The 24456-nt window shown below is 36.9% G+C and overlaps 1 protein-coding gene across 6 annotated transcripts in view; it reads left to right on the forward strand.

Annotated features, from left to right (window-relative positions):
- CEP162 (centrosomal protein 162) overlaps positions 1-24456 on the forward strand; it is a 45118-nt gene that overhangs the window by 17488 nt on the left and 3174 nt on the right. For all 6 annotated transcript variants that reach the window (XM_053939771.1, XM_053939768.1, XM_053939772.1 and 3 more), the window contains 20 exons: positions 835-950; positions 1910-1940; positions 2315-2437; positions 3106-3297; positions 3455-3536; positions 4391-4655; positions 5831-6098; positions 7792-7934; positions 8735-8962; positions 9613-9747; positions 10638-10750; positions 11522-11627; positions 12319-12445; positions 13364-13527; positions 14929-15033; positions 16066-16290; positions 17392-18062; positions 18875-19016; positions 20622-20720; positions 23521-23655. In XM_053939771.1, coding sequence (XP_053795746.1) covers positions 835-950; positions 1910-1940; positions 2315-2437; positions 3106-3297; positions 3455-3536; positions 4391-4655; positions 5831-6098; positions 7792-7934; positions 8735-8962; positions 9613-9747; positions 10638-10750; positions 11522-11627; positions 12319-12445; positions 13364-13527; positions 14929-15033; positions 16066-16290; positions 17392-18062; positions 18875-19016; positions 20622-20720; positions 23521-23655 — 3470 coding nt within the window. The remainder of the gene's footprint in view (positions 1-834; positions 951-1909; positions 1941-2314; positions 2438-3105; positions 3298-3454; positions 3537-4390; positions 4656-5830; positions 6099-7791; positions 7935-8734; positions 8963-9612; positions 9748-10637; positions 10751-11521; positions 11628-12318; positions 12446-13363; positions 13528-14928; positions 15034-16065; positions 16291-17391; positions 18063-18874; positions 19017-20621; positions 20721-23520; positions 23656-24456) is intronic.

A 24456-nucleotide genomic window follows, 5' to 3' on the forward strand; every position in this document is an offset into this window, starting at 1 on the left:
TTCACTTGTCATGTCTCTTTGTTTTCTGCTTCATTGCTGTCAGATGAACATTGTGTGTATTCATGTAAATTAATGGCTTGTATTTTCAAATTTATATTTTCAGCTGAACTTTTGAAGGGTCCTGTTGTCAGGATTGAATTTCCCAAGCATAAAGAAGATGTATTTGTAAACCATAAACACATAAACAACACATTATGATCCAGTGTTTTGCAAGGGTTCTAGGTTTAAGTGTATAGAGAATGCAGACACTGGAGCCTGTAACCACAGGAGCTGAGTGAGAGAGATACAGCAAAAGAGAGCTGAAACTTGTGAAAGGATCTAGGTAACTGAAGGAAAAGCCTTTGGCTTGTAAAGTTGTAAAGTTCATTCTCTGAGACACTTGGGTTTAAATAGTGCTTACTCTTGAGAGTGGCTTTTGGCCCACCAAAGCAGGTCACAAGAAGCCAAATTACAGATTCTGAGCCTCAAAAGTGCTGGAGTTGGCAAAGTGAATGTACAGAGTACTTTATCTACAGGGTTGGAATTGCATCATTTCACCCCTAAGTGAGAGAAAGTAATTGAATAAAAGGGGTCAGCTCAAGTACACCTTGAGGAGACAAAGCATATCTGATCACAAGGCAAGCTTCCTTTGAATTTAGAGAGATTATGTGTGACTTTCACTGTAGTTTTAGTACCACACTCAGTTTTGGAAACTTTCTGTTGCCTTTGTAAAAGGAGTATCATTAGCAGTAGCTGTTCTTAGATGAGGCACTGGGGAAAAGGAAATGGCTGTCTCTTACTGCTTTATCTTCCTTGAGTATTCATTCTATTTGATGTTTATTTTTACTTTTTTAGGTAGCTACAGTGAAGATTTTGAAGAAGAAACAGATACTAATCCTGCCCTTAAAACTGAGGGAGATCACGTGAATCAAAACATCGCGTCAGAAGCTGATTTAAGTCCTCAAGAAGAGGTATAGCTTGCTAAATGTTTCTATTACTTGCAGGAATTTTAAAAGCTTTGCAATATGTAACTAAATATAGTAAACGTTTATATGATACATACTGCCTGAAAGAGTGTAGTGGCTCTCAGACTATATCTTTCTATTAAGGATGTGTACTTTCCTGTGATAGATCATAGAAGGGGTTAAGTTCTTCACAGGGTTTCCTGCTAACTCCTCCTTTGAGTTAAGAAATGAGGATGGAAGTGCACAAACTATGAGCTCAGGTGGAAACTCAGCCTCAGAATGGGTAATGATTAATCTCTCAGAGCTTTTGAGGTGCAAGTGATAACAGACTACTGGAAGTAATTCTGTACAGAGAAGCCCTTTGGACAGAGAACCCAAAAATCTTCACTGTACGAGCTGTGAGGGCACTGCTGTCCTCTGGCTTGGTCAGATCTTTTCATGTGTAGCACATGTGGTTGGAGCACATAGGTGCATCCCTGGAGCACACACTAAGATTTGGGTTTTTTTTCAAAAGAAGTCTATAGAGCATCATGTATTCATTTTCACTAGGTAAACTTATTTGGTTTTCCGTTCTTTTAAAATACATTTATTGGAGTAATATTTCTAATAAATGTTTAAAAAGTTAGAGTGGAGCTATGAATAATGTGCTTACTGCTACTTAACTTTTGTTTCTCAAATTGCAATAAAAGAAAACCAGGAGGGTGCAAAAATGCTTCTCTATGCAGAGGAGCATTTAATTTCTAGTCACCTGTGAAAAGGTTTATAGAGTACATGATGTTGAGAATTTTATGGCATTCTAAGGAGGGTTTTAGAGAAGTGCATTTTCTTGGAGAATGAATAACTGCTTAGTTCTATGTTCTAAAAACTGTTTTTAGGTATTGAACCAACTTCTAAAGTTTATCCAATTTTTTTTCCCCTAATATTCAAAAAGTAATTGTTTGGGTTTTTTTTTTTTTTTTTGTTAGGAAGAAGCAAACACTGGCATGCTGGCTAAAGGTAAAATATAAACTTTGATCAGTGGAAGAAGATTAAATGTAACTTTTTGAAACTTGCTTACTTGATTTTTACTATTTTGATATTTTTCACCATATTTTATTGTGTTGTACTGAAAATATGTTGAATTGAAATAGTTAAAAATAATCTACATATTAACACTTCAAGGTGATAATCAACGTATTTTTATGTTTATTATACCCACTCAGAACTCAGATTTGTAATCAGAGTTCATTGGTTTCCCACTAATGGCAATAAAATAATCTACATAGTATTTTTTGTATGCTTAAGACATCAAGCTCTGCTATACTTCTAATTCCAGTGTGATGAAGTATAAATAAGAGGATTTGTGTTTTCTTTAACATTTATCTTCTTAGTTGTATTGCTTGATTCACAAGATTCTACTGTAGAGTTTCAGAAGGCCATTGAAATATCAGATGTAGCTCCAGGCAAACATGATCAGCCTGAAGAAGTCAGTGCAGTTGAAATGAATGAAGCAGGTAAGTGGTGCTTTAAAAAAAGAGGCAAAATAAAAAAAAAAAGAAAAACCCACCACACAACAAAACTCAAAACCTAAAATCTTCCTTTATTAAAATAGGTGACTCCAATGTCTTCACATTGGGGTACATAAAGCCCTTGGCTTTTGCCAACAAATCTTGAAAGCAGGAGGAAATTTTCAGGAATAGTGATGTTTATACTAAACACTTGGTTATTGAAAAGTAGCTGTTGTTGCTGCAATTTCATATTTAAATACCATCACCTCTGGTTATTTCTTATATCTAAAATTCTTCTTTGACAGCATTGAACTGAATTATTAAATACATTATCTTATCAAACTTCACACAACAGTACAGGCCACTTCCATCCAGATTATTGGTGTGATGACACCTGTTAAAATAGTCATGTAACATAAGCTCTTAATTTTAGTACTGTTAAAATATTGAGTGGGGGAGAGTAGGGGAGAGGAATGCAAACTGTAGATGAGACAATTTAGTAGATGTGGTAAACACTAATTAACTTGGCAACTGTTTCTTTTTATAGGAAGAATGAGATTTTTTTTTTCAGCACATAATAGACCAATCTAGTAACTGAAACACAGGCTCCAGTGGGATGTTTCCCATAACAGAAAATCCAGTAGTGTCTCTTACAAGCCTGCTTTTTTTCTCAGGTACTTCCAATGGACAAACCACCAATGACATGGAAGCACTATCCCAGGCATATCATCACATTGATCAGTCTTTGGGGGACACTGACGAGCAAAAACTGCACAATTCTGCAGTGGCAGCCTCAGAAGGCTTAGGGCAAAGCATTTCACAAAATAACAACATCTATGCAAAAAACATGTCAACTGTTGATTCAGGTAAGTAGCTCAAAGGAAGGCATGTATTGTACAAGCTTGTAAAATGAGTGAACTAGTAATATCTATAATACTCCATTTATGAAACATTTTTAAATGTAACAAATATTTTTTCTAGGTTGTTTTTTAATTTATTTTATATTTATTTCTCATTATTTAGATTTACCTACTGTGGAAGAATTGATGAAAACAATTAAAGGACATATGTGTATTACCAGAAATTTTGATGTGGACCCTGAACGGTATTTATTTCAAGATGCACTTTAAGAATCGCAGTAACTTAAAGAGGCTAACAATTTGTGAAAAATAGCTTACTAAATAACTTATCTGTCTCTTTCTCTAATTAAATACTGAACTTTTGTTACATCCTGCACTGGCATTATGGCATTTGCAATGAACTGTAAAATGAATTATACAATGTTAATAGATTTAGACCAGGGATTCCCATACTTACTTCAGGTAATAAGCAGCAATGTTTGTCAAGTCATTTGAAGCAGTGTTCATCACTCCCACAGCTAGGATCTCTGCCTTCCCAGTGTTCTGCTCTTTCCCCTTCCCCATACAAGGATTTCAGCCCACATCCTATCCTAGCTCTCCAAACTCCATAATCTTAAATTCAAATCCTCTTAAGATCAAACCCCACTGTTGTGATTTTTACTAACCTATGCTCCATACCTCCCCCTCATTTGCTGCAACTGTTCTCTCTAGAGCAGACAGCACAGGCCTTGCAACTGTCAGAAATACAGCTTATGCTTAGCAGATGAGTTCAGACAGCTTATCATGTAGCTGCATTCAGCAGCAATACTGCTCATTTTTTAATTAGTGTTAATTGCAGGCTTACAGGTGTTTATCTTGTAGCCAATTTTGCTACCTCCACAAAAACAGTTGCTGCTGGGAAGCAGCTCTTTTTACATAGCGTGGGAGTGAATCTGTATGACTAAATCTGCAAGATGGGTCTTAAAAGAGGCTTAGCAGCTCTTTGAAATTCAGGTAGTTTTTACAGCTGATACCTAAGGAAAAAATGCTCCACTTTTTTTCCAGAGAGATAGAAAAGCAAAGGGCAAAAGTCTTATGTATGACTTCTTTTTTCTTGTAGTCCTGTGAAACTGGTAGGCAGCACAGAAAATGACCTCATTAGCCACTCACCTTTTGAAGACCCACAGAGTAATACATCTTGGGAGAAAAACTTTGTTGAAAAGTTTAACAGAGAAGAAAGCATCTTTCTACAGACAAGCGTGAATGATGATAACTTGCAGAGGATGACTGAGAAAGAAATTCAGACCAGTGAAGTACAGCCTGATAGACTAAGAGAAAAAATAGGACAAGACTCTCTGCTTTCACAAGGAAGCAAAACTAAAAAAGTAAGTATTACCAACCAGATTTTTGCTATATGGAAGTAATTTTTAAAGGTATGTATTTTTAGACTGCCTGTCACTTGATTATGCTCTGATGTTAAGAAATTGAGAGACTGTTTTCTTTTTCTTGAAATTTTCATGTTACCATTGCTACTGTTAGAGGTCACCAAATCCAGTGTACATTGGGGCCAGTGGGATTCTTCTTGTCCCAGCCCAACATGTGGAAGGCTGCTGCAATGCCATGTCTCCAGCTCAAGATAGTGATGTCTCTGAGCACGTGAGCATTGGAGGGACATGTGTAAATGCACAACAGGCTCAGAACAGTGAACATTTATACAGAGAGAACAGTTAGAAGTGCAATTCAGTAAGAATATAGGAGGGACTACAATGGTCAGTGTCCACCTGAGTCAGACAATGCTGACCAGCAGCCTGGTCATGTCACCAGCTTTTTTAATCTGTTTTTTTTTCCTCTATTTCCCAGACTTGTTTTTTTACCTGTATTTTGTTCTTTCCCTAGAGATCCTGTAAATTTTGCATATTCTTACAATTATCTCAGACATCCCAGAACAAGATTTATGTAATCCCAAATCTTCTCCCTGCATCCCCAAATTATTTTCTCCTTGCATCCCCTAAATTAGCTTCACATTCCTTTAGGCAATCATCTTTTGTGTGTGCAAGGCATTGTAGGAACAGAGGTTTGGCTGATTTATCCTGATGGATTGCCCATCAGGGCAAACAGGCTAAACTTTTTCATTTGTTGGTCTTGGGAGTTGTGTGCTTTGTTTTTGATGATCAAGTTTAGCAGAGTTCCTCTGCCTGCCGCTGTTCCTTTATTCATGGCTGGGTTTCTATATTCACTGTGTTTATTAGCCTTTAGTCATGACCTACCTTATTTGGTAAACAAAAGACCCTGTAATGTACAGTACAATTAAAATAAAAATACAATTTCCCAGATCAATTAAATAGAGCCAGTACAAAATACTTGCCCTGTGTAGTTCTGAAGTAGTACAATTCTGCAACATTACTTACTACTAATGTGTTTAAAAACAATGCTTGCCATCATCCTGAGTCTTATAGTTGTGTAATTTTGGTAACTGGCTCTATGTTTTTCACTGGTGAATGCTACCCTCAGTTTACAGCAGAGCCTAAAACTTGTTTTAAACCAATGTGTTCTGTCACAGGCTCTACGGTCTTGTTCCTTGAAGAATGAAAGATCAGAATCAATGTCAACCAAACCAATGTTACATAAGAATATTAGAAGTCCAGTACCGGTACATAAAAAGAAACCTTCACATGCTCCTCATGGACTGGTTAGAAGTTCTGGCTATGGGAAGCCCAGTTTACTTTCAAAGCAGTCTTTTCCAGTCAGTGAAAAGAAAGCACCAAAAGAAACTTTCAAAAAGGCCTGTTTGAAAGCCAAAAGTCCTGCAGATAGAGCAAAATCTAAAGGTAATTCTAAGTTTTGAGAGTTTTAATTCTGAGTTTAAGAACCAGAGAGGTTTGCTTTTTATGCTTCACATTAAAAAAACACCAAATGTTGCAGAGAAATCTAAACTCAAATGCAGTTAAGTATTGATTTTTTTCTGTATTGGCATGAAATGGCTCCAAGAGAGACTTTGATATGAATCTTCTTAGTCTTGCTTCATTTCCACTCACATTTACCACCACTATGAGACTTATCTATTGTTCATCAGTAGGACTGAAAGAGTAAAAAAAAGCTGGTGTTCAAAAATTAATATCTACAAGTTGACATTTTTCAATACAGTAAATGCAAAGATTTGCTGACTCACTAATGTGTATGTTCGAGGCTGAATTCCTGTTCTCAGCTTCTTCTTTTGATCTTTGCTTTCCTAGAGTACAAAAGAAGTACTAAAAAGGAAGTCCTATTTTCTGTACATGTCTCTTGGAAACACTGTGGAAAGGAGAATACCAATGTAATCCTGTGAAAGCTGGGTTGCAAATAAAGGACTGAACCTTTTTATTTTGGGGTGAAGCCTGAAAAGTTTCATGAGCTAATTCAGCTTAGTGTCTTTGCAGACAGTGTTTGCTATCCCTGAGGATGATGAGCAAGTAACTCTACAGGTACCCGGGCTTTAGTGCACTTCCAGCATGCAGTGCTTTTAAAAACCCTGCAGGTAGTGTCAGGAAAAGCAGTTTAGGATTATGTTACCTATCTTAGGGAGGTGCTTCAGTGGCAGCTGTTCAACTGAAGGACCTCAGTTCCTCAGTACATTAATGTATCTGTCCCTGAGGAAGAGGTTTTACAGCCTGGTGAAGGTGGTAAAGTGAATGACAAGTACTGAGAAAATAAGGCCACAGGCTTCATTCAAACTTGCTCTTCCCTTTCTAGCTATAACCGTGATTTCAGCAATTAATTTTACATTATTTCAGAAATTAATCTCACCTGGCCGCATTCTGCAGGGGCCTCTTCTATAGCTAGGAGGAGAATAGCATTGAATCAAACAATTGCCAAGTCATCAGTGCTAAGGGAGCACATTTCTGAGGGGTGTGTGGCACTAAAAAGGGACGAAATTTGGAAAAGCATTATTGTCTGGTGAGGGTTTTTTTCAGGTGTAACATTCCTAAGTAGGAGCAGTTGAAATGGCAGTTGTAGTTACTATAAGAAGACTGAGATGTGAACAGTTCCATGTATGTTAGTGACTCTAGAGGGATCTTTCCTGATTTCTTACTCCAGTCAAGTTGTTATTTGATGCAACAAATAAATGTTGCATTTCTTTCTGTACTGTCTGCATTCCAAAGTCTATTTTGAAAATTGCTGTGTCTTATCTTCCCCATAGCTTGAAATATTTTGTGTTTATGTATACTTAGATAACTGGCCACTTCTGAAGTGGAGGAGTGAGGTTAACCTTGTTTCGTGAAGGATTTACTATCCAGCTGCTTGTTTCAGTTGTTCCCTTGGGTTTTGTTTTGTCTTGTCATCAGTTCCTTACTGAAACCCTTCCAGTTTTTCCATAGTATATCATTGTTCTCAAGTTTCTATATTTGATTCAAAATTCAGGTTGTAGAATACTTTATATACCTACAGGTATATAAAGGTTGGATCACATTCATACATATTTTTCTTAAAGGATATAAAATTCTGAATTTAATTTGTTCTGTTTTACTTTCTGCCAAAATGAAGAAGCCTTATTTGCTACTAGGATAATAAGATCTGCAGCAAATGAACCAACTTTGGAGGGAAGCATTAACAGAGTTTTGTCTGGCCAATCAGTTGTTAGTAATCTTGGACACCAGGCTGTGGATTATAACAGGCAATATCATCATGTGAGTAATAACCAGTGATGCTCCTAATTATAGCATGTACAACTTGGTTTGCAAGCCTATTTTTTCAAGGCTTTTAACAATTATCACAAGGTTGGCAAATACTGAAATAGTGAATGAAGACTTCCCTTTGGTCAAATACTACTTTTTGCTTTTAAAATATGCAGATATAATTATACTGCTTTTCAGTAGCTTCGATAGTGCTGTTGCTTTGGTGGGTCTATATAATTAAAGTCACGTATTAAATTCTAAAAATTACTGTTTCATTGTAAAAGAAGCTTAAATAGAACTTCTACTTAAAATATTCTGCTATGAATGTTTTAACAATACTACTGTTCAGGGATTTTTCCTATTTGCATTGCATTAAATATTTAATAGTATCTTCTGACTTCTCCAAGAGGACTGATTTTACAGTACCATAATGGTTTTTCCTTCTCCCTTATCAACTGCATAAAAAAGCTATTCATTAAATACATAAAGCATTGCTGTTTTTCTAAAAGTAAGATGCATAATATAATAATTCTGGTAGCAATGTAGTGGCTGTCATATGAGATGCATTTGTTTCTTTTTGGATTTTTTGTCTTGTTTTCCTCATATATATTTTGCAAATGAGAAGGTCACACATTAAAATGAATATAGGATTTTTTGCTATTAAAGTGTTGGGAGGGGTTGTATTTTGGGTTGTTTTTTAAGTGTCTTGTATTGTTGCTGAGAGCCAGACAAGCCAGTTAAATAAAACTGATGAGCAGAGTTCTGGTAAACAAACAGCTCAGTGTAATGTTTCCCTGAATTTTCTACCCTAGGACTTATCATTTTCCCCTTTCAAAAGCTGTGATAGAGAGCTGTATTTGTTAAAACGAGTACAAGCAGCAGAGGAGGACCTGAACAGAGCTCGGGATTTGATTCAGCAGCTGGCCAGCAAGCTTTCACAAAAGGAGAAGGAGATGGAGGCCAAGGTAGCAGAACTGAAAACACAACATGAAAAGGAGCTTTCCTGTCTGGGTCAGGAAAACTATGTTCTTCAGAGTAAGGTACTTTATCATCTTGTATCCTGTGCCAATAGAAGAGAAGAAACATTGCTTCTGAATATTGAATCAATGTTACTTTAGATGAGGTGTTGATGAGCAGAAAATCCAAATTTACACAGACACTGCAACTTTATAAATGCATAGCTGCTGTTACATTTATTGCCTGTAAGACATGATTTCTTTTTTCCTGGAGATAAACCATGTTATCCTCAGTTCCCTTACTTTGCTGTTTTGAGAGTCCTGCAGCAAGTTTATGCAAAGATTTGCTTTACTCTCACAGATACCACTTGTTATAGATAAGTACTATATGCTGAGATATTGTTTATAGTTCTTGATGCATTTTTCAATGTTGTGTTTTGTCTGTTTGAGATATTCCCAGAGTTATTCCGCTATACCCTTGTTGTGGATAACTCCCTGCATCATAACATACCCTCCTGTCTAGACACATAAGAACAAAAACTTCTAGCTTTTCCCAAACATTTTATACCTTTTCCCTGTTTCATAATGCTTCTGTAAAATTCTAGTAAACTGGAGTCATTCATTGGTCGGCTCTCATACCATAATGAAGAGATTGGATCTATTTTTGTAGTCTTGTAAAAAATTCCACGTTGCTAACAAAACTTTTTTATTATTCATGTCTCTTTTTCTGAAAGCTAAGAAGTATGGAAGAGATTACCCAAGAAAAGAGGTGGACCCATGCAGCAACAGTTCCTATAACTGAGGAAAAACTGGCCCAAATACAAAAAGAGATTGAAGATCAAGAGGTCATTATTCAAGGTTATCAACAGGTAACACCACATGTCATGTTCAGCTGTGTTCTATCCAGTTTCAGAAACAAAATTGTTTAATGATTACTACTTTTCTGTTGAAAACAGGTATCTTGTTTTCTAAAAAGTGGATGGAATTTGGATGTGAAGGACAAACATATTGCAGGTTTAAAAAGTCTTTCACACATCTAGTTTGGACTAAGTTTTTCCACAGTTCCATGTAAATGTTCTAAATTGTAAAAATCAGTAACTTTTCAATTGAGAACTGGGAAAATACTTTATGGTCAATGAAGAATCACAAACGTTTTGCCCAAATGTTGCTGAAAATTAGTATGTTTAAGCAGCATTTGAAATCTGAAAAATTTTGGTTTTTAAAATGTTTTTCTCAAGATCTGAGCAGCCGACTTCAAGGTAACCTGATTAGTGTGCCTGATTTGTATTACTTAGTCAAGTGGAGAAATAGATAATTCAAGCTTAATAATCCTTTTGAATACTTGCAGCTGCAGGATCCAGTAGGTAGCCCAACCAGCTTCCAGCTGATGCTCAGCATAATTCCTTGATATAAACACAATGTCTTTCCAATATGGCTGTGAGCATCCTAAACAATGATTTGTATCCCCAGGACTGGAGCATGGGCAGGCTGAGCTCTGATCTATCAGCACTCACCCTGAACACATTTTTAGAATATAGTTGGGATAGTTTGTGGAGGATCTGTCTTAGCTCCTTCCTGTAGAGTGAGCAGACACTTGGATGAGATTGTAGATAATGAAAGTAGAAGCTCAGTAATGAAATATTTAGAGTCTTCTTCCACTGTTTCAGCAGGGAAACTATGTGATTCATAGAAAATTGTTTTATAACTGAAGAAAACAGTAATCTGTGAACATTCTTTAACTTTGTCTGTCTCAACTTAGGAAAATGAGAGGTTATACAAACAAATGAAAGAGCTACAAATCCAAAACAAAAAAAACGAGGAACGAATGTTTAAGGAGAATCAGTGCTTAAAGTCTGAATTAATACAGTTAAGGTAGGCTCATTTACATATCTGACCTAAAATCTCTAGAATTTTCTGCTGTTTATTGGGGGGTTTTATGAAGAGCCATTGCAGAGTGTATCAGGTGCATGTTTTCTAGTGTTTCTAAGGTTTGTGGTCTTGTTTCTTCTTTTGAGAATTGATTTGTGTTGATTATGGGCACTTAATTCTTTGCTTTCTTGATGGTGTTGCAAACCCGTGGGAAGACTAGAGACTTCCGCTTGGGAAATACTTCAATGTTCATATTCATATCAGAATGCTTAATACATTATGCTGTGCTTGTTGTGATATTATGGCTCTGCTGATGTTGTGATGCTGTTGTAAAATACACAGTAGATCAGGGGGCACAAGAGGTTCTGCTAGTGGAGAAACAATTCTATTCACTGCATTGTAGGTCCTGTGAGACTTGCATCCTGTGCTAGTAATGAGGAAAAACAACTTAGCAATTGTGTGTACTCCTAATCTACAGATCTTTGCTTTGGAGAGGCCTGTAAATGAGTTCCACTGATGCAGGGTAGTTTTCTATTTCCTTCCCTTGTGTAGTCCAAATAAACTAGTTCATGCGAGGTGAGAAGACTTCACCTTACAGTGAATTTTTTTTGTGTATAAATGTGATGCATATTTGCTTCTCTTTTTGTTTTGAACCTGCACGGATTGACTTTGTGGTACAATTTGGGGGGCAGGGGGTTGTGTTTGTTTTTCAGTAGCCACTGATGGTATGCTGAGTCACCACATTGCATAACTGCTTTTGCTGTTGCTGTTTAGAGAAAAGATAGAGAAGATTAACAACCAGTCACGAGGCATGCAGGATTCTGAACCAGCCAGAAATCAGAGTTTCACAGAATTGATTTCAGAGCTTCGAGCAGCACAGGTAGGTATATACCAAGCCTTAAAATAAGAGTGGTGCCTCTGCATGTAGCACACAAATACAAATAATACCATTGGAAACAGGAGGAGCTCGCTAGCAGTAACATACCTACATGCACCATGCACTCAGTCTGTTTACTGGCTGCTCCCAAAATCTCAGCCCCCTAGTTGATTTTTGCTGTACCTGTGCATACCTAGGACCAAGGGCCTCCATCTCTACAGGTGGCTCTGGCACCAAGACCTTTTGTCCTACTTGGTCTTGAAGTTTGCTAGTGTACATGTGCAGCAAAAAGAGAGACTGCCTGCAGAAAATGGCAAGAAGTAGAATGTAGTAGGGAGAACTGTTTGACGATACATCTGTCCATTTAACCTGTAGTCTTCAGTCTCAGAAACAAGTCAAGCCATTTTCTTTACTGACCCTCTCAAAAGGCAGAGGTTTTCTACTTCTTTGACAGTTAATTAAGGCTTAAAAAAATCTGGGGTTTAGGGTTTTTTAAAATGTTTAGCTTATGTTTTCCCATGCTCTCCTATTGCAGGGCCTGACAATAATACCAAAATTGAAATACCTTATTGTTGCTGTGGTCAGATGTAACTATGGTGATTTAATCTTTCTATGATGAAAAGGCATGCTCAGGGGTTTTGTGTGATATTATGTGTTTAGTTTTTCATGTTTTACTGTTTTCTCTAAAACCCAGAAAGAAGAAGCTAAATTACAAGAAGAGATAAGACTTCTAAAACAAGATAAGCAAGCTCTTGAGGTAGACTTGGTACAAGCCAGGAAAGAGAGAGATTTAGCCAAAGTCCAGATTGCATCTGCATCAAGTAAAGCATCTTCATTTTGTTGAATAATTTCGCTCACTTTGCATTTCAGTAAATAAATATGTAACAAAAACTTGTTTCTTATTAAAGTATTACTTAGCAAAATGCATCTAGACCATTTACAGATATTGTCTGAACTTCTAACAAAAGCATACAGTGAAGGGCATGCTGCAGTACTTTTGGTACTCTGCAGTACTCTTTGGTACTCTGAAAGTATCTTCCTGTATCCAACCAAACTCTTTGTTGTGACCTGTTAACTTTGATTTCTTGCCAGTCTTTCACTGGACGTGGAAAAAAGATTATTTCAATTATGTGACAACTCTGTTCATAAGAAAATATTTACTATGTTGCATCTTAGTCTCCTATTTAGTTCTTGCCCATTTTTTACCTATAACTTACACCTTGGGACTTTTTTCAGCATTCTCATCAGAGCTTTTTCCAGTTTGAATTAATGAGAGAGGTCTCAAAATTGGACTCTCATTTGCAGTGTCAGGCATCACAAATGCTAAGTGCAGTAATATTTACCTCCATGTCTCTTTTGAAAATGCTTGATCCCTAAATGGGAGAATTATGATCAATAAACATCAAAGCATATATTCTATGTTGTCATTCATCTTGATGCTAAAAGTCTGTTTACTAGAGCATAATCAAGAATACATCTCCCTGAGATTCTCTTTTGAATACTTTCTGTGGTGAACTGTAAGCCATTGAGTACTGCTATGTATGGGAAAAATAAAGGGGTTTTTACAAATACTGGTGCTTTTAAAATCCCAATTAGGATCTGGTTTTAAAACTACTTCAGCAACAGTGTTGTCAAAATGGTAGATAGATGAAATATGCTGAGGAAGACAGTGTTGACTAATTACTCCTTCAATACATAATTATTAATAATACAATTCTAAGAATGCTTTATTCTTGTAGGTGAGAAGTCTTATGAATTTAAAGTTATGGAAGAATCATACAAACAGGAAATTACTAATTTAAAAAAAAGACTTCAGTGGTATGCAGAAAATCAAGATCTTCTGGATAAAGATGCAGCCCGTCTTAAAGATGCAAGAGAAGAAATTGAGAAACTGAGACTAGAGGTGATAATATCTAGCTTTATCTAAGAAGTTGGAACTGAAAATTGGTTTTTTTTTTTTTTCAATGATGTGTGTATGTAATTATTTCCTTCATAATAATCCCTTTTTTTTGTATATCAGATTGGTTCTGTTGGACATCTTGCCCATGCTTCTGGGAACAGAAGTAACATGCTTCCCTAAAACCTTCCAATTTCTTGACCTAAGGGAAAGAAGTATATTATTATGTTAACAACCAGGAACACCCTTCTTCTCATTCTCTTTTCCTTCTTTTTCTCCACAGTGACTTAGGCAACACATTTTTTTTCTCTTAAGTACCAGTTCTAAATTCTTTCTTAGGAAAAATTCCCTGGTTACTGTAGTAGGGAGGAAAAATCCAAAACACTTGAAATCTAAAATAAAACTAATACATGAATCTTGAATACTGGTGAGATTTGCATTGTCTGCTTGTCAGTACATTGGACATAGGATTCACACAAACCAAATGTTTTACCAGTGCTAAAATGTAACTGATCTTGGAATCTTTTATTAGAGAGATCGCAGAGGAAAGGAGGTGCTTCTGAAGGAGCAGCCAGGGACAGGTACCACCATATCAAACTTTGATCAAGATGTCATCCCTGTGAAAGAAAATATTTCTATTGACATTTTCTTTGAGCTGGACTGGTGTCTAAAAATTCTGGTGCCTAGAGCTGTGACTTCATAGAAATAACCAAATCAGTCAAACTATAAAATGCTGGAATAAAAGCATAACTTAGCATGACTTGGTTATATTACTAACCTGGGAGAGAATTCAAGATAGGAATATTTTTAAATATCCAAGATATAATATCCCTGAACAGAGATCATAGTGGCTAATAAAGGTAGGAAATTCAATTTTAGATTATAGCTTTGAGTGGCATAGCTTTGAGGCATCACAGGAGTGCAGGAACATGAGTTATCCAGGTCCTTCCCCTGATTCTGGTACACAGCTTTTATTTAGGCACAACAGAAATTGCCTTTTGGCTGTTTCTATATCTCATCGCATAGTGTAGCATTGCAAATCACAAAGCATTTCTTAAACTCATCCTGAAATCATGAAATGCACTGTAGCACTTTATATGACTTTTAGCTTACTAATCTAGCCTACATACTGGCAGTATGAAAGAAACAGTATTACTGGTATAAAGACAAGAGTGTCCCAGAGCTGAAATTCTCTTTTAGATTTCCATATCTAATTTCAGTTGCTTTGGAGAAGGAAGCTGTCATGTGGGTTTAGAGTCTGAAGAATCATTTAGTACAGATATTTCCATTACGAGTTTTTAAGTGGCAGCATACTTCCATTATATTGTGTGTCTTTGAAATGCTTTTGTACTACAGGACAGTGGCTCCCAATACATATTTCAATTTGTTTTCTCATAAATTGGACAGGTTGAGAAGCTCAGAGCTGAAGCAGGAGATCAGTGTGTGCAACAGAAGAAACGTTTGCGAGACAGAGCAGCAGATGCTAAAAGAATTCAGGATCTTGAGCGACAAGTATGCAATGAAATAACTGTCTTTCATTTAACCTGTGTTTCAGATAAGATCTCTTAAAACCACAGTGCTTTCACAAGGATAAAGCATAGCATGAAGTTCTGTGATAAAGTAGTTTGTGTTATTGGACACTCATAAACACAAAAAGCTGCAATTATTTTCTTTGAAGAGCTCTTCTTGCTACTATATTTCTAACAAGCTGATATCCCTTTTAAAATCTTTTAAAATAACTGTTTAGAGTTTCTTTAAAAGGGGCAAGAGGGCAAAAGCCAAAGATTGCTGTTTATCTTCTAACACTCCTGTCCATGTTCAGTAATTCCTTAACAGTATGACGAATTTCAGCCAAGTTGATTCAAGAGTAGGGGTTTAAATTCTATTGGATTCCTACAAGATTCATGAAAACTGGGGGAGTGGAGACCTTAAAATCCATGTTTCTACTAAAGAAACATCTGGAAGTGGGCCTTCCTGAATTTTAGGAGATGGCAGTTGCATTAGTTAGGGATGTGGCAAGAACCTTTGCAGAATTCTGATATGAATATCTTATCCATAGATAAGAGAGGGACTTATTAATGTTGGGTGCAAAGTGTTACTTTTACATTATTGCAGATTACAAAATAAAAGGCATATAATCTGTTATATGAAATATGAAATGAAATATCTATTAAATACCTTTAACATTTGGAAAAGTAGAATGTGAATGCAAATCCAAAAAAAAAACATATTCACAGCATTAAGAGCCATAGTCAAATCCCTTTTTTTTGACTTTCTTTAGTCTATTTACATAAGGTAATCTGAACCAGAGCAATATTTTGTTTAAGATCATGTGTAAGTTAGTCAGTAAGAGATGACAAGTCTTTTCTGTAAAAAAAAACATAAATGGGAGAAATATAAAATAATTCTCAATATATGCATCCATAGTTTTCATTCTTTCACCTTAAGGGAATGAAATTTGTTAATATTCTATCACTTTATTTCCATTTCCTTTTCATTAGAACTCTTTTTTTTTGACCTTTGACTTAATTTTCTTATGAATAGATCAGAGAAATGGAAGGAATTCTAAAAAGAAGGTATCCAAATTCTTTGCCTGCTTTGATTTTTGCTGCTGCTGCTGCTGAGAAAACAAATGATCTTTCAGCTAAAACAAACACAGTTGAATTTTTGGAGAGAAGAATAAAGAAATTAGAAACAGAACTTGAAGGTAAAGATGATGAAGCTAAGAAAAGCCTTCGTGCCATGGAACAACAGTTTCAAAAAATAAAGGTAAAAGTTGAGTAGTCTACTTTGTAAGTAAGTCACAAGGCAACTAAGTCTAACAGAGGGTAGTGGTTAAAACTGAAGGCAAAGACCACATTCAAAGGAATAAAATTACTCAAAGAATTCAGAATTGGAATTTCAGTACCTTCAGCACCTAAGATAACAATAGCATTGAAATTGCTAGGGTAGTATTGAAACAAAGAGGACATGTTCTCAAGGCATAATAATTTAATTCTTACAATTAAGGTAAGTGGTTTTCACCCTGTGGGTCAGAGCAGCTGCTTCTCTAATTCCTTGTTGTACCAAAGACTGTTATCTCAAAGGTCTGCTGACAGCATTTCTGCAGGGAACATTGGCAACTACTAAACATACTGTCCAAAAATTACATGACAGTGAGCCTAAAGACTCAGGTTAGGAAGCATGGAAGTCTGGCAATTTACTTCATGGAAAAGGTGAACTGCACAAGTGCTTAATGAGCAAGACAGGAAAGCATTGGGCAGTTGTTCCACCTTTTCTCCATGAGCTGCTCATGATACTTTCCTCAAAGGCCAAGCTATTAAGAAGGTTAGGTTTTCCTCAGCTTATTAGGAGGAAAGATTCTGTGTCTTTCTGAATTCATACTTCTGTCTTCATACTTATAAATGCATAAAAAGAAAGATCTGTTCTGTTAAAAATTAGGATGTTTTGAAAAATGTGAAGTACAACTTTGAACATGTGACATGAATGTTTGCCAGTTGACATGTAACAAGTACATAATGACAAAATTAACATTGGTAGCATCTGAAGATAACTCAATTACATAAAAATGAAATATTTTCTTGTCAATATAATTGTCTATCCCATAGTTACTGCATCCATTGTGATTAGATTATTTTGTTGTAAATTTTTGAGTAATTCTGTTTTACAGCAGACTTAATTATTTCACTCACTAATTTCTGAACTGATTGAGTAGTTTGTTAGTAATCCTGATTTGTAGTCTGTCTGCTGAAATCTTTCTTCAGAAGAAAGATTTCAGCAGACAGAATTTAAACAATAATAGGAAGAGCTAATAATAACAGTACACTTATGAAACTGCTGTTGTGTCACTACTTTCTACTCCCCTCCTAGATACAGTATGAACAAAGACTTTCAGAGCTTGAGCAACTACTTGCCTATGAATTTATGAATGAAACACCAAAACTGAATGGTGATAAAGTCACTTCTGCAGAACTTGAACAGGAGCTTCAGAATCTAAAGAAGACCCATCAGATCACTGTTGGAAACCTCCAAACAGAAATTGAAAATCTTAAAAGTCAAAATTCCCAATTAAAACTCAGAAGTAAAAATGATAATAAAGACTTAGAGTCCATGGACTCTAAGATGAAACAAGGTAGCACAAAAGACAGGTTGTTAAAACTAAATGAAGAACTGGTCACCAAAAATAGAGAAATACAAGACCTCACAAAAACTGTAGAGAAACTTCAAAAAGAAAGGATGGTGATGTTGTCTGATGATAATTTGAGAAATAAAACAAACACTAATGGGAACTCTACAGAGGTCTTGAAAAAGAATACCTCCGCAACAGATGGAAGGAATTCCAACAACACTGAACCCCGTCTAAGCATTTTCAATGATGACAAAATACACCAACCACATTCCTTTTCTGATTCTCATCTCTCGGAAGTTCTGCAAGAAAATGCACATCTGAGAGTGGAGCTGGAGAAACTGTCCCTGGAAATGAGCCAGCAGCGGGTGCAGTCTCAAGCAGCACTGGCTTATTCTGAAAGTAACATACGAAGGTAAATGCTCGACCTATTCCTTTAAAAACCTTCTTAAAGCATTGGCAAACATAGGATTGAAGTAGCACATTAACATGTCAGCCACGTGTGAAGGTTGCTTATACCTTCATTTGTACTGTTTCTGGCTTTGGGGGGGTTTTGGGTTTTTTTTTTTTTTTGTTACTTTGGGGGTTTTTTAAGCAATGCACTATCACAGTTCTTTCTACAGGCAAACCTGCTTTTATTAATACTACAATTTCTTACGCTTTTAAGTAAAGTATCTCAGTGTAAATCATCATATCTTAGATGCTTTGTGATGTATAGCATCAATACTTGGTCTATGTTCTTTCCTTCAAACCTGAGTGTGCTTTCAGTGGAATTTACTTGGCCAACTGTAGAAACCTTATACTTCACCTAGTCTCCCTTACATCCCTTCACAATCAAAGTAGAAGAAATTGACATGCAATTTAGATTGCAAAACATTATTTTCTAAAAGAGATACCTAAAAGAAGATAGCTGCATTATGATTAAAAAGCATGTGTTCTCTTGCCACTGTTTTAATAAGAGGAACCAGCAAAGATGATTGACTGAATTTTTTGTATCCTAGTTAGATGATACACATATCCACCACTGTAAGTTTCCCACCCTTCTCTCCTTTCAGAGCAATAGAAGTAATGGTGATCCTGTCTTGCAAGGTTTTGTTATGAAATATTCAAGATACGCCGCCTTTAACATTTTCGTTATTTTGTGTGTTCAAGTGAGAAGCTGCTGCATTTTTGAAGAACTGTCTGTAGCTGCTTTACTGCATCTCACTTTTCTCTTGCTCTGTTCAGGATGCAGGAAGACACAGCAGAATACATTGCATCTCTGAAAGCTTCCCACCAGAGGGAAGTCGAGAAGCTTGTTTGCCAGCATGCAAAGGAGCATTCTACTTCTAAAGTAGCTGAGCTAAAGAACAGAATTTCAACACAGGAGGTAAGATACAGTAGATACATTACTTACCTATAGATATATCTTAAACTTACTTCTTTCTGTATGACTATAAACTTACTTTCTTTGGAATAGGACCTATTGTTTTAAAAATCATCCTGTGCCACAGTATTCATAAAATCCCAGAATGGCTGAGGTTGGAAGGGACCTCTGCAGATCATCTTGTCCAACTGCTCTGCTCACAGAGGTCATCCAGGACCATGTCCAGGTGGCTTTTGAGTACCCCTAAGGAGGGCGATCCCACCACTTCTCTGGGCTATTTCATACATGGTTTAAAGCGTAGAAAGAGCTGTTTCATTCAGATTATTTAAGAACATTTTAAAATAAGGAAAGTAACTTGAAGATTGAGGCTTGTTTTCATATAGTACATATGTACCTGTGTGCTGTTTAACAACCCATGCACACACACATGTTGGAGGCAATCTTGTTAATGCACACAGCACTTACACCTGCACTTACATTACAGTCACAGAACCATAGAATGTTAAAGGGTTGGAATGGACCTCAGATCATCTACTCACAAGCCCGCTTGCCATGGGCAGGGACACCTCTGCGATGTGGGTTTTTGCTCTCCCCGGCTGCACGCGGCTCTTGGGAGCCCAGCTGTGGCGTAGCTTCCACGTGCTGCCAGGGTTTGCTGCCGCATGGGCTGGCCAGCCGCTGTTACCGTGCGCTAGGGACCCGGCAAAGAGGAAGGAATTTGTCCATTTACTCCGTGCTTGGCAGGAACGGTTTATTGGTCACGTGGCGCGGTTCGTTGGAAAGACGCGACCGCTCCCGGCACTCGCATGGGAGAAAATGGCGCCTGGGTGCCGGCAGGATAGGGTTTTATGGAGGGGCGGGGCGAGAGGGTCCACGGCCTGCCGGCCAATAGGGGCGGCTGCCGTGGCGGTGACGCCAGCAACAGCGACCAACCAGAGAACCCCGCAGGGGCGGGCACCGAGCCTTGGGCTGAGCGGGATCGTGTGGCTCGGGGCGGGCAGCACGGGGTTTCCCGGGGCCGGACGGCAGGGTGGTTACAGGAGCGGCACAGGGGTAAGGATCCGGCAGCCGGCAGCATGGGGCCAGAAACCACGGGGGGGGGAACAACGCGGGGGAAACGTGGGATTACAGAACTTGACTTATTTTAACATAAATTAAAAACACTAATCTAAACCCAAACTCCAGGATGCAACACACCTCCTACTAGAACAGGTTGCTCAAGGCCTTATTCAGCCTGGCTTTGAACAGTGCCAGGTTTTTGGCATCCACAGCCTTCCTGGGCAGCCTGTTCCAGTGTCTGATTACCCTCACAGAAAAGAATTTCTTCCTAATATTTAACCTAACCTTCCCTGATTTCAGTTTGTACCCATTACTCCTTGTGCTGTCACTACAGTTCCTGATGATGAGTCTCTCTGGATTCCCTGTAGGCCCCTTCAGATACTGGAAGGTTGCTATGAGGTTTCCACACAACCTTCTCTCCTCCAGCCTGAACAGCCCCCCAACTTTCTTAGTGCTGCTTATTTTTTTCTGTGCTTCTCCTGCATTGGTTTTCACATGTTGTCATGGGGTGTGTATGCTAACGGTAAAATATTTTTAAACCTTTTTTAGATATTAATAAAACATCTTCAAGAACAACTTGGTGAACGAGAGAGACATCAAGAAGCTCTTTTAGTTTCACAGATAAGAGAGCAGCTCCTACAAAAAGAGGTACATTTAAATTTCAATGGGGGTACCTTAGGCTAACAAGAGTTTTCATCCTAATTCATGTCAAGCCTGAAATAATATATAGTAAAATAAGTCTTAGAAACAAAATCTTTGTCAGTTGCTTCTACACCAATTATCCCTGAGAATGCAAAGTTTTTCTAGTGTGAACAGGATAACACAGAACAGAATGTAGAATTCTGACCTTTTTTGTTGTTAATATTTTCATCATTATTTTGTTTAAATGTCTGACATCTATTTGAAGTTTGATCAGCAGGTTAATCCAGTTTTTCATATCCTCTGAGAATTACGGTGGGTAGTCGTAAATAGACACAGGACTTTTTCTTTTTTCCTCTTAATTAAGAGGATTTTTGATTGCTGTTTTCAAAAGCTTTTCTTTTTTCATCCTCCATTGCCATAAAACTGACTTAGGCAGTTATATTCCTGGCTTTCTCCTAGGCTATCTCTGAAATTTAGTGTATCTTAAGAAGAGAGAGTTAGCTATAAAAGTTATGAAATTCAATGGGTTTTGAGAGAAGTATGTAGGGTTTTTTTTTCTAATCTTCTACTTCTATCAATAGCAAATAATCTAAAATTTACACTTTTTCTTATCTTTTCATTTGGGCTAACGTTGGATCAAATTGCTGTCCACCTTTTAGCTCAAGCTTTTAGAATAATTGGCTATGCATTTGTTGTTCTTGAAGTAGTGCCAGTCTTAGCTGCCATTTCCTGTTCAGGAGGAGGATGTAGCCTGTCTCAGCATTGTGCCTATGCTTCATTCACCATCTCCTTGATGTATGAAGATCACTAATTTTAACTTAATTTTGATATTACTCTAACTTGCAAGGGTTATTAAAAGTGATTAAGATTAATCTTACTAAACTCAGACTTACCTGGTTATTTATCTGACACAAGCAAAATTCCACCTCTGTTGTGCTGTATTTGTATAAAATTGTGGGTTTTTAGGAGGAGAAAAAAAAGTCCTATTAAACAAGTTCTGTTTGTAGAATAGAGGCTGAAACTTTGGGTTCATATAGATGTTGGCTTTCCTTACAAAGTTTGTTTCATTCCAGTGGTGTCAGTATATGAAATACTTCTTCCAGGAAAAACAGGGCAAGAGTGCAATGAGACAAATGTTATTGCTTCCTCTATGACTGCTTTACAGATTATTGACAGTGATGGTTTAAGAGAGTGATCATCCAACCTGACTCACATGGTAGAGGCCAACTTCAAGGTGCTGGTATTTAAGAAAATGTAAAGGAGTGTCTTTGTTACAGAAATCATTGCAAGACTGTACAGAGGGAAATATCTATGTAAAGCCACAACTTCTGTGCTGCTTTTAAAATACATCCTGGGCATTAAATGGTTAAATAATTTTTGCTGAGAAAAGAAGACAACCAGACCTGCAAATGGAAATAGTAGTGACAGGAGAAAGCACCTCACTGGTAATAGCATTGAATCTTCTGTCTAAAATGGTGGTACATCCAAAAAGGCAAAGCTTTTCCTGAGGCTTCTTGGAAGATTGTTATTTGAATACCAATCTCAGAAATGCTGTTCATGGATGTTTTCCATTAACTGAGTGCTTCCTTTCCTTAACAGCTTGCACATAGCACTGCATTGTATTTGATGTGGTTCTGTCACTGGCAAAATGCACAGAGCCTATTTTCTCCTTGTGCTTTTTTTCCCTCGTGAGATCTTTTCACTATGATTTTTAATTTAACTACATACTTGAGACCACACATCAGCCCTTCCCTTCAGTAGGGCAACTTAGCAGCCAAGCAGCAGACACTCAGTTGCACAGACCTTTTGAAACTAAGACTTCTGCTCCTCTGACAAACAGGTTCAAAACTGCTGGAGGAATGGACAAAAATATACTGACATAGGCCTTGTAATTTTAGAAAGCCACCTTGAAATGTGTGAATAATAGTAAGCTGCCTCAGAGTCACTTCTCAGTAAGATTTGTAGCATCATATGAAGACACAAAGCTTCCAACTACCCGAATTCACAGCAGAGAGGCAAGGATGACTGAGTGCTTGAAGAGGGGTAGCAGCTCTCAAATATTTTATATATATATATTATTATTATATTATATATATAGATATAATATATATTAGCTAAGGGAAGCTAAGGACTATCATAAAGGATAAAGATGTCAAAGTTTTCACTTTAATTTACTTCCACACATTAAGAGTGACCAAAAGATACTTTGGATGTTAAATGAAGGAATATCAAGTCCTTTAAAAGTAGGCAGAGAATGAGAATAAACCAGTAGGGCTTTATAAGAGAACTTCCCTGAATTTCTGGAGGATCAGGAAATGAGTCATTGTCAAGTTATTTTCCCTGGTAATTATTAAACTTACACACAGGCTTCTAATCATGTCTCTTAGCAGCATGTCTTTAATTAATTTAGTTCTTAGAAATACACTGGTATCTTTTATATTTGGTCTTTATCTTGGGTGTGAGAAGGGAAAGTGTAAGAACATCTAATCATAATATTCTCTGTTAACTTTTGTTGCATGAAGTATAAAATATGACAGAACACAATCTCTTCATAACATTATTAACAGGACTGGATTTATCAAAGAGGACTAGATTTTCATGTCCTCAAGCTACTTCTTTGAAATGAAAAATCCTAATATAAGTCCCTGTTAAAGCTTTTGAACAAAGCAGATTTCTCTTTTATGTCTTCCTTTCTACAGCTTTTGAATGTAATGATTAAACAATGCAAATACATTTTTAAAGGAATCTGATTTGTACGCTGCCTAACACAATGATAACAATTTTCATCTATTCTCTTTGACTGTAGGTGACAAAATTGTTGGAAGAACTGAGAGAGGCTAGGGAGAGCCAGAGTCCTGAAATGAAACATTTCTTATGCCTGGAAAAGAAAATTCAGCTTATAGAGAGCAGACATGCAGAAAGAGAGCATGAAATTCAAAAGGTACACCAGTGCATAGCTGCATTTACTTCTCAAGAGCAATTTATTGGTTTAACTGTAATTTTATGGTATTTATTCAGGGTTATTTAGCTCACACTGCAGGAGGACAGTAGTTTTTATGCAGCCATGGTTTTGTCTTTGCCTGAAATGCAAGTGAGTGTAGCTGCAGGCCTGGTCAGCTTGACCCTGCTGTGCTAATTAAGATTACTTGTGTAATTTCCTTGCAGCCTGGTCTAAGAAGGTCTTGGTGTTCCAGAGGGTTGGCCTCCAGACAAAACTCTGGAGTCAATATCATTATTTCATACTTGAATTTCACAATGAAAGTGAGCTACTAAAAACTGACAGGAGTTTGGAGTGCAGAGCCTAACCTATGATATATTCCTCATTTGAACTGTAATTATCTAGCCCTTGCAGCCCTATTCAGAAAAGCTACATTAAAAATATAGTAATATCTTATTTTATTTTAAATTTTAAAATCAGATCTCAAGGAATATGCTTTTCACATAGATTTTTTTGTTGTGGAAGGATTTCTTCTTGTGCATTTCTATGTCAGATACTTATTTCCTTTCAAAAAAGACTTGTGCATAAAACAAGTCATTGGATTAAAAATAAATCCTGTTGCCCTTGTTTTGGTTATTTTTGTTCACATTCTGTCCTGCTAAAGGTGACTCTAATACAGTTCATTTTTTTGTTATTAATTTGCTTTTATATCATGTGAGCATGTCTACCATTTCTGAGAAGTGTTTGCTGCTGCCTACTCTGTGATCTAGCTCCACTGAATACCAATAGTATTTACTAAGACTT

Source organism: Vidua chalybeata, chromosome 3, assembly GCF_026979565.1.
Source record: "Vidua chalybeata isolate OUT-0048 chromosome 3, bVidCha1 merged haplotype, whole genome shotgun sequence".
NCBI classification, from domain to species: domain Eukaryota; kingdom Metazoa; phylum Chordata; class Aves; order Passeriformes; family Viduidae; genus Vidua; species Vidua chalybeata.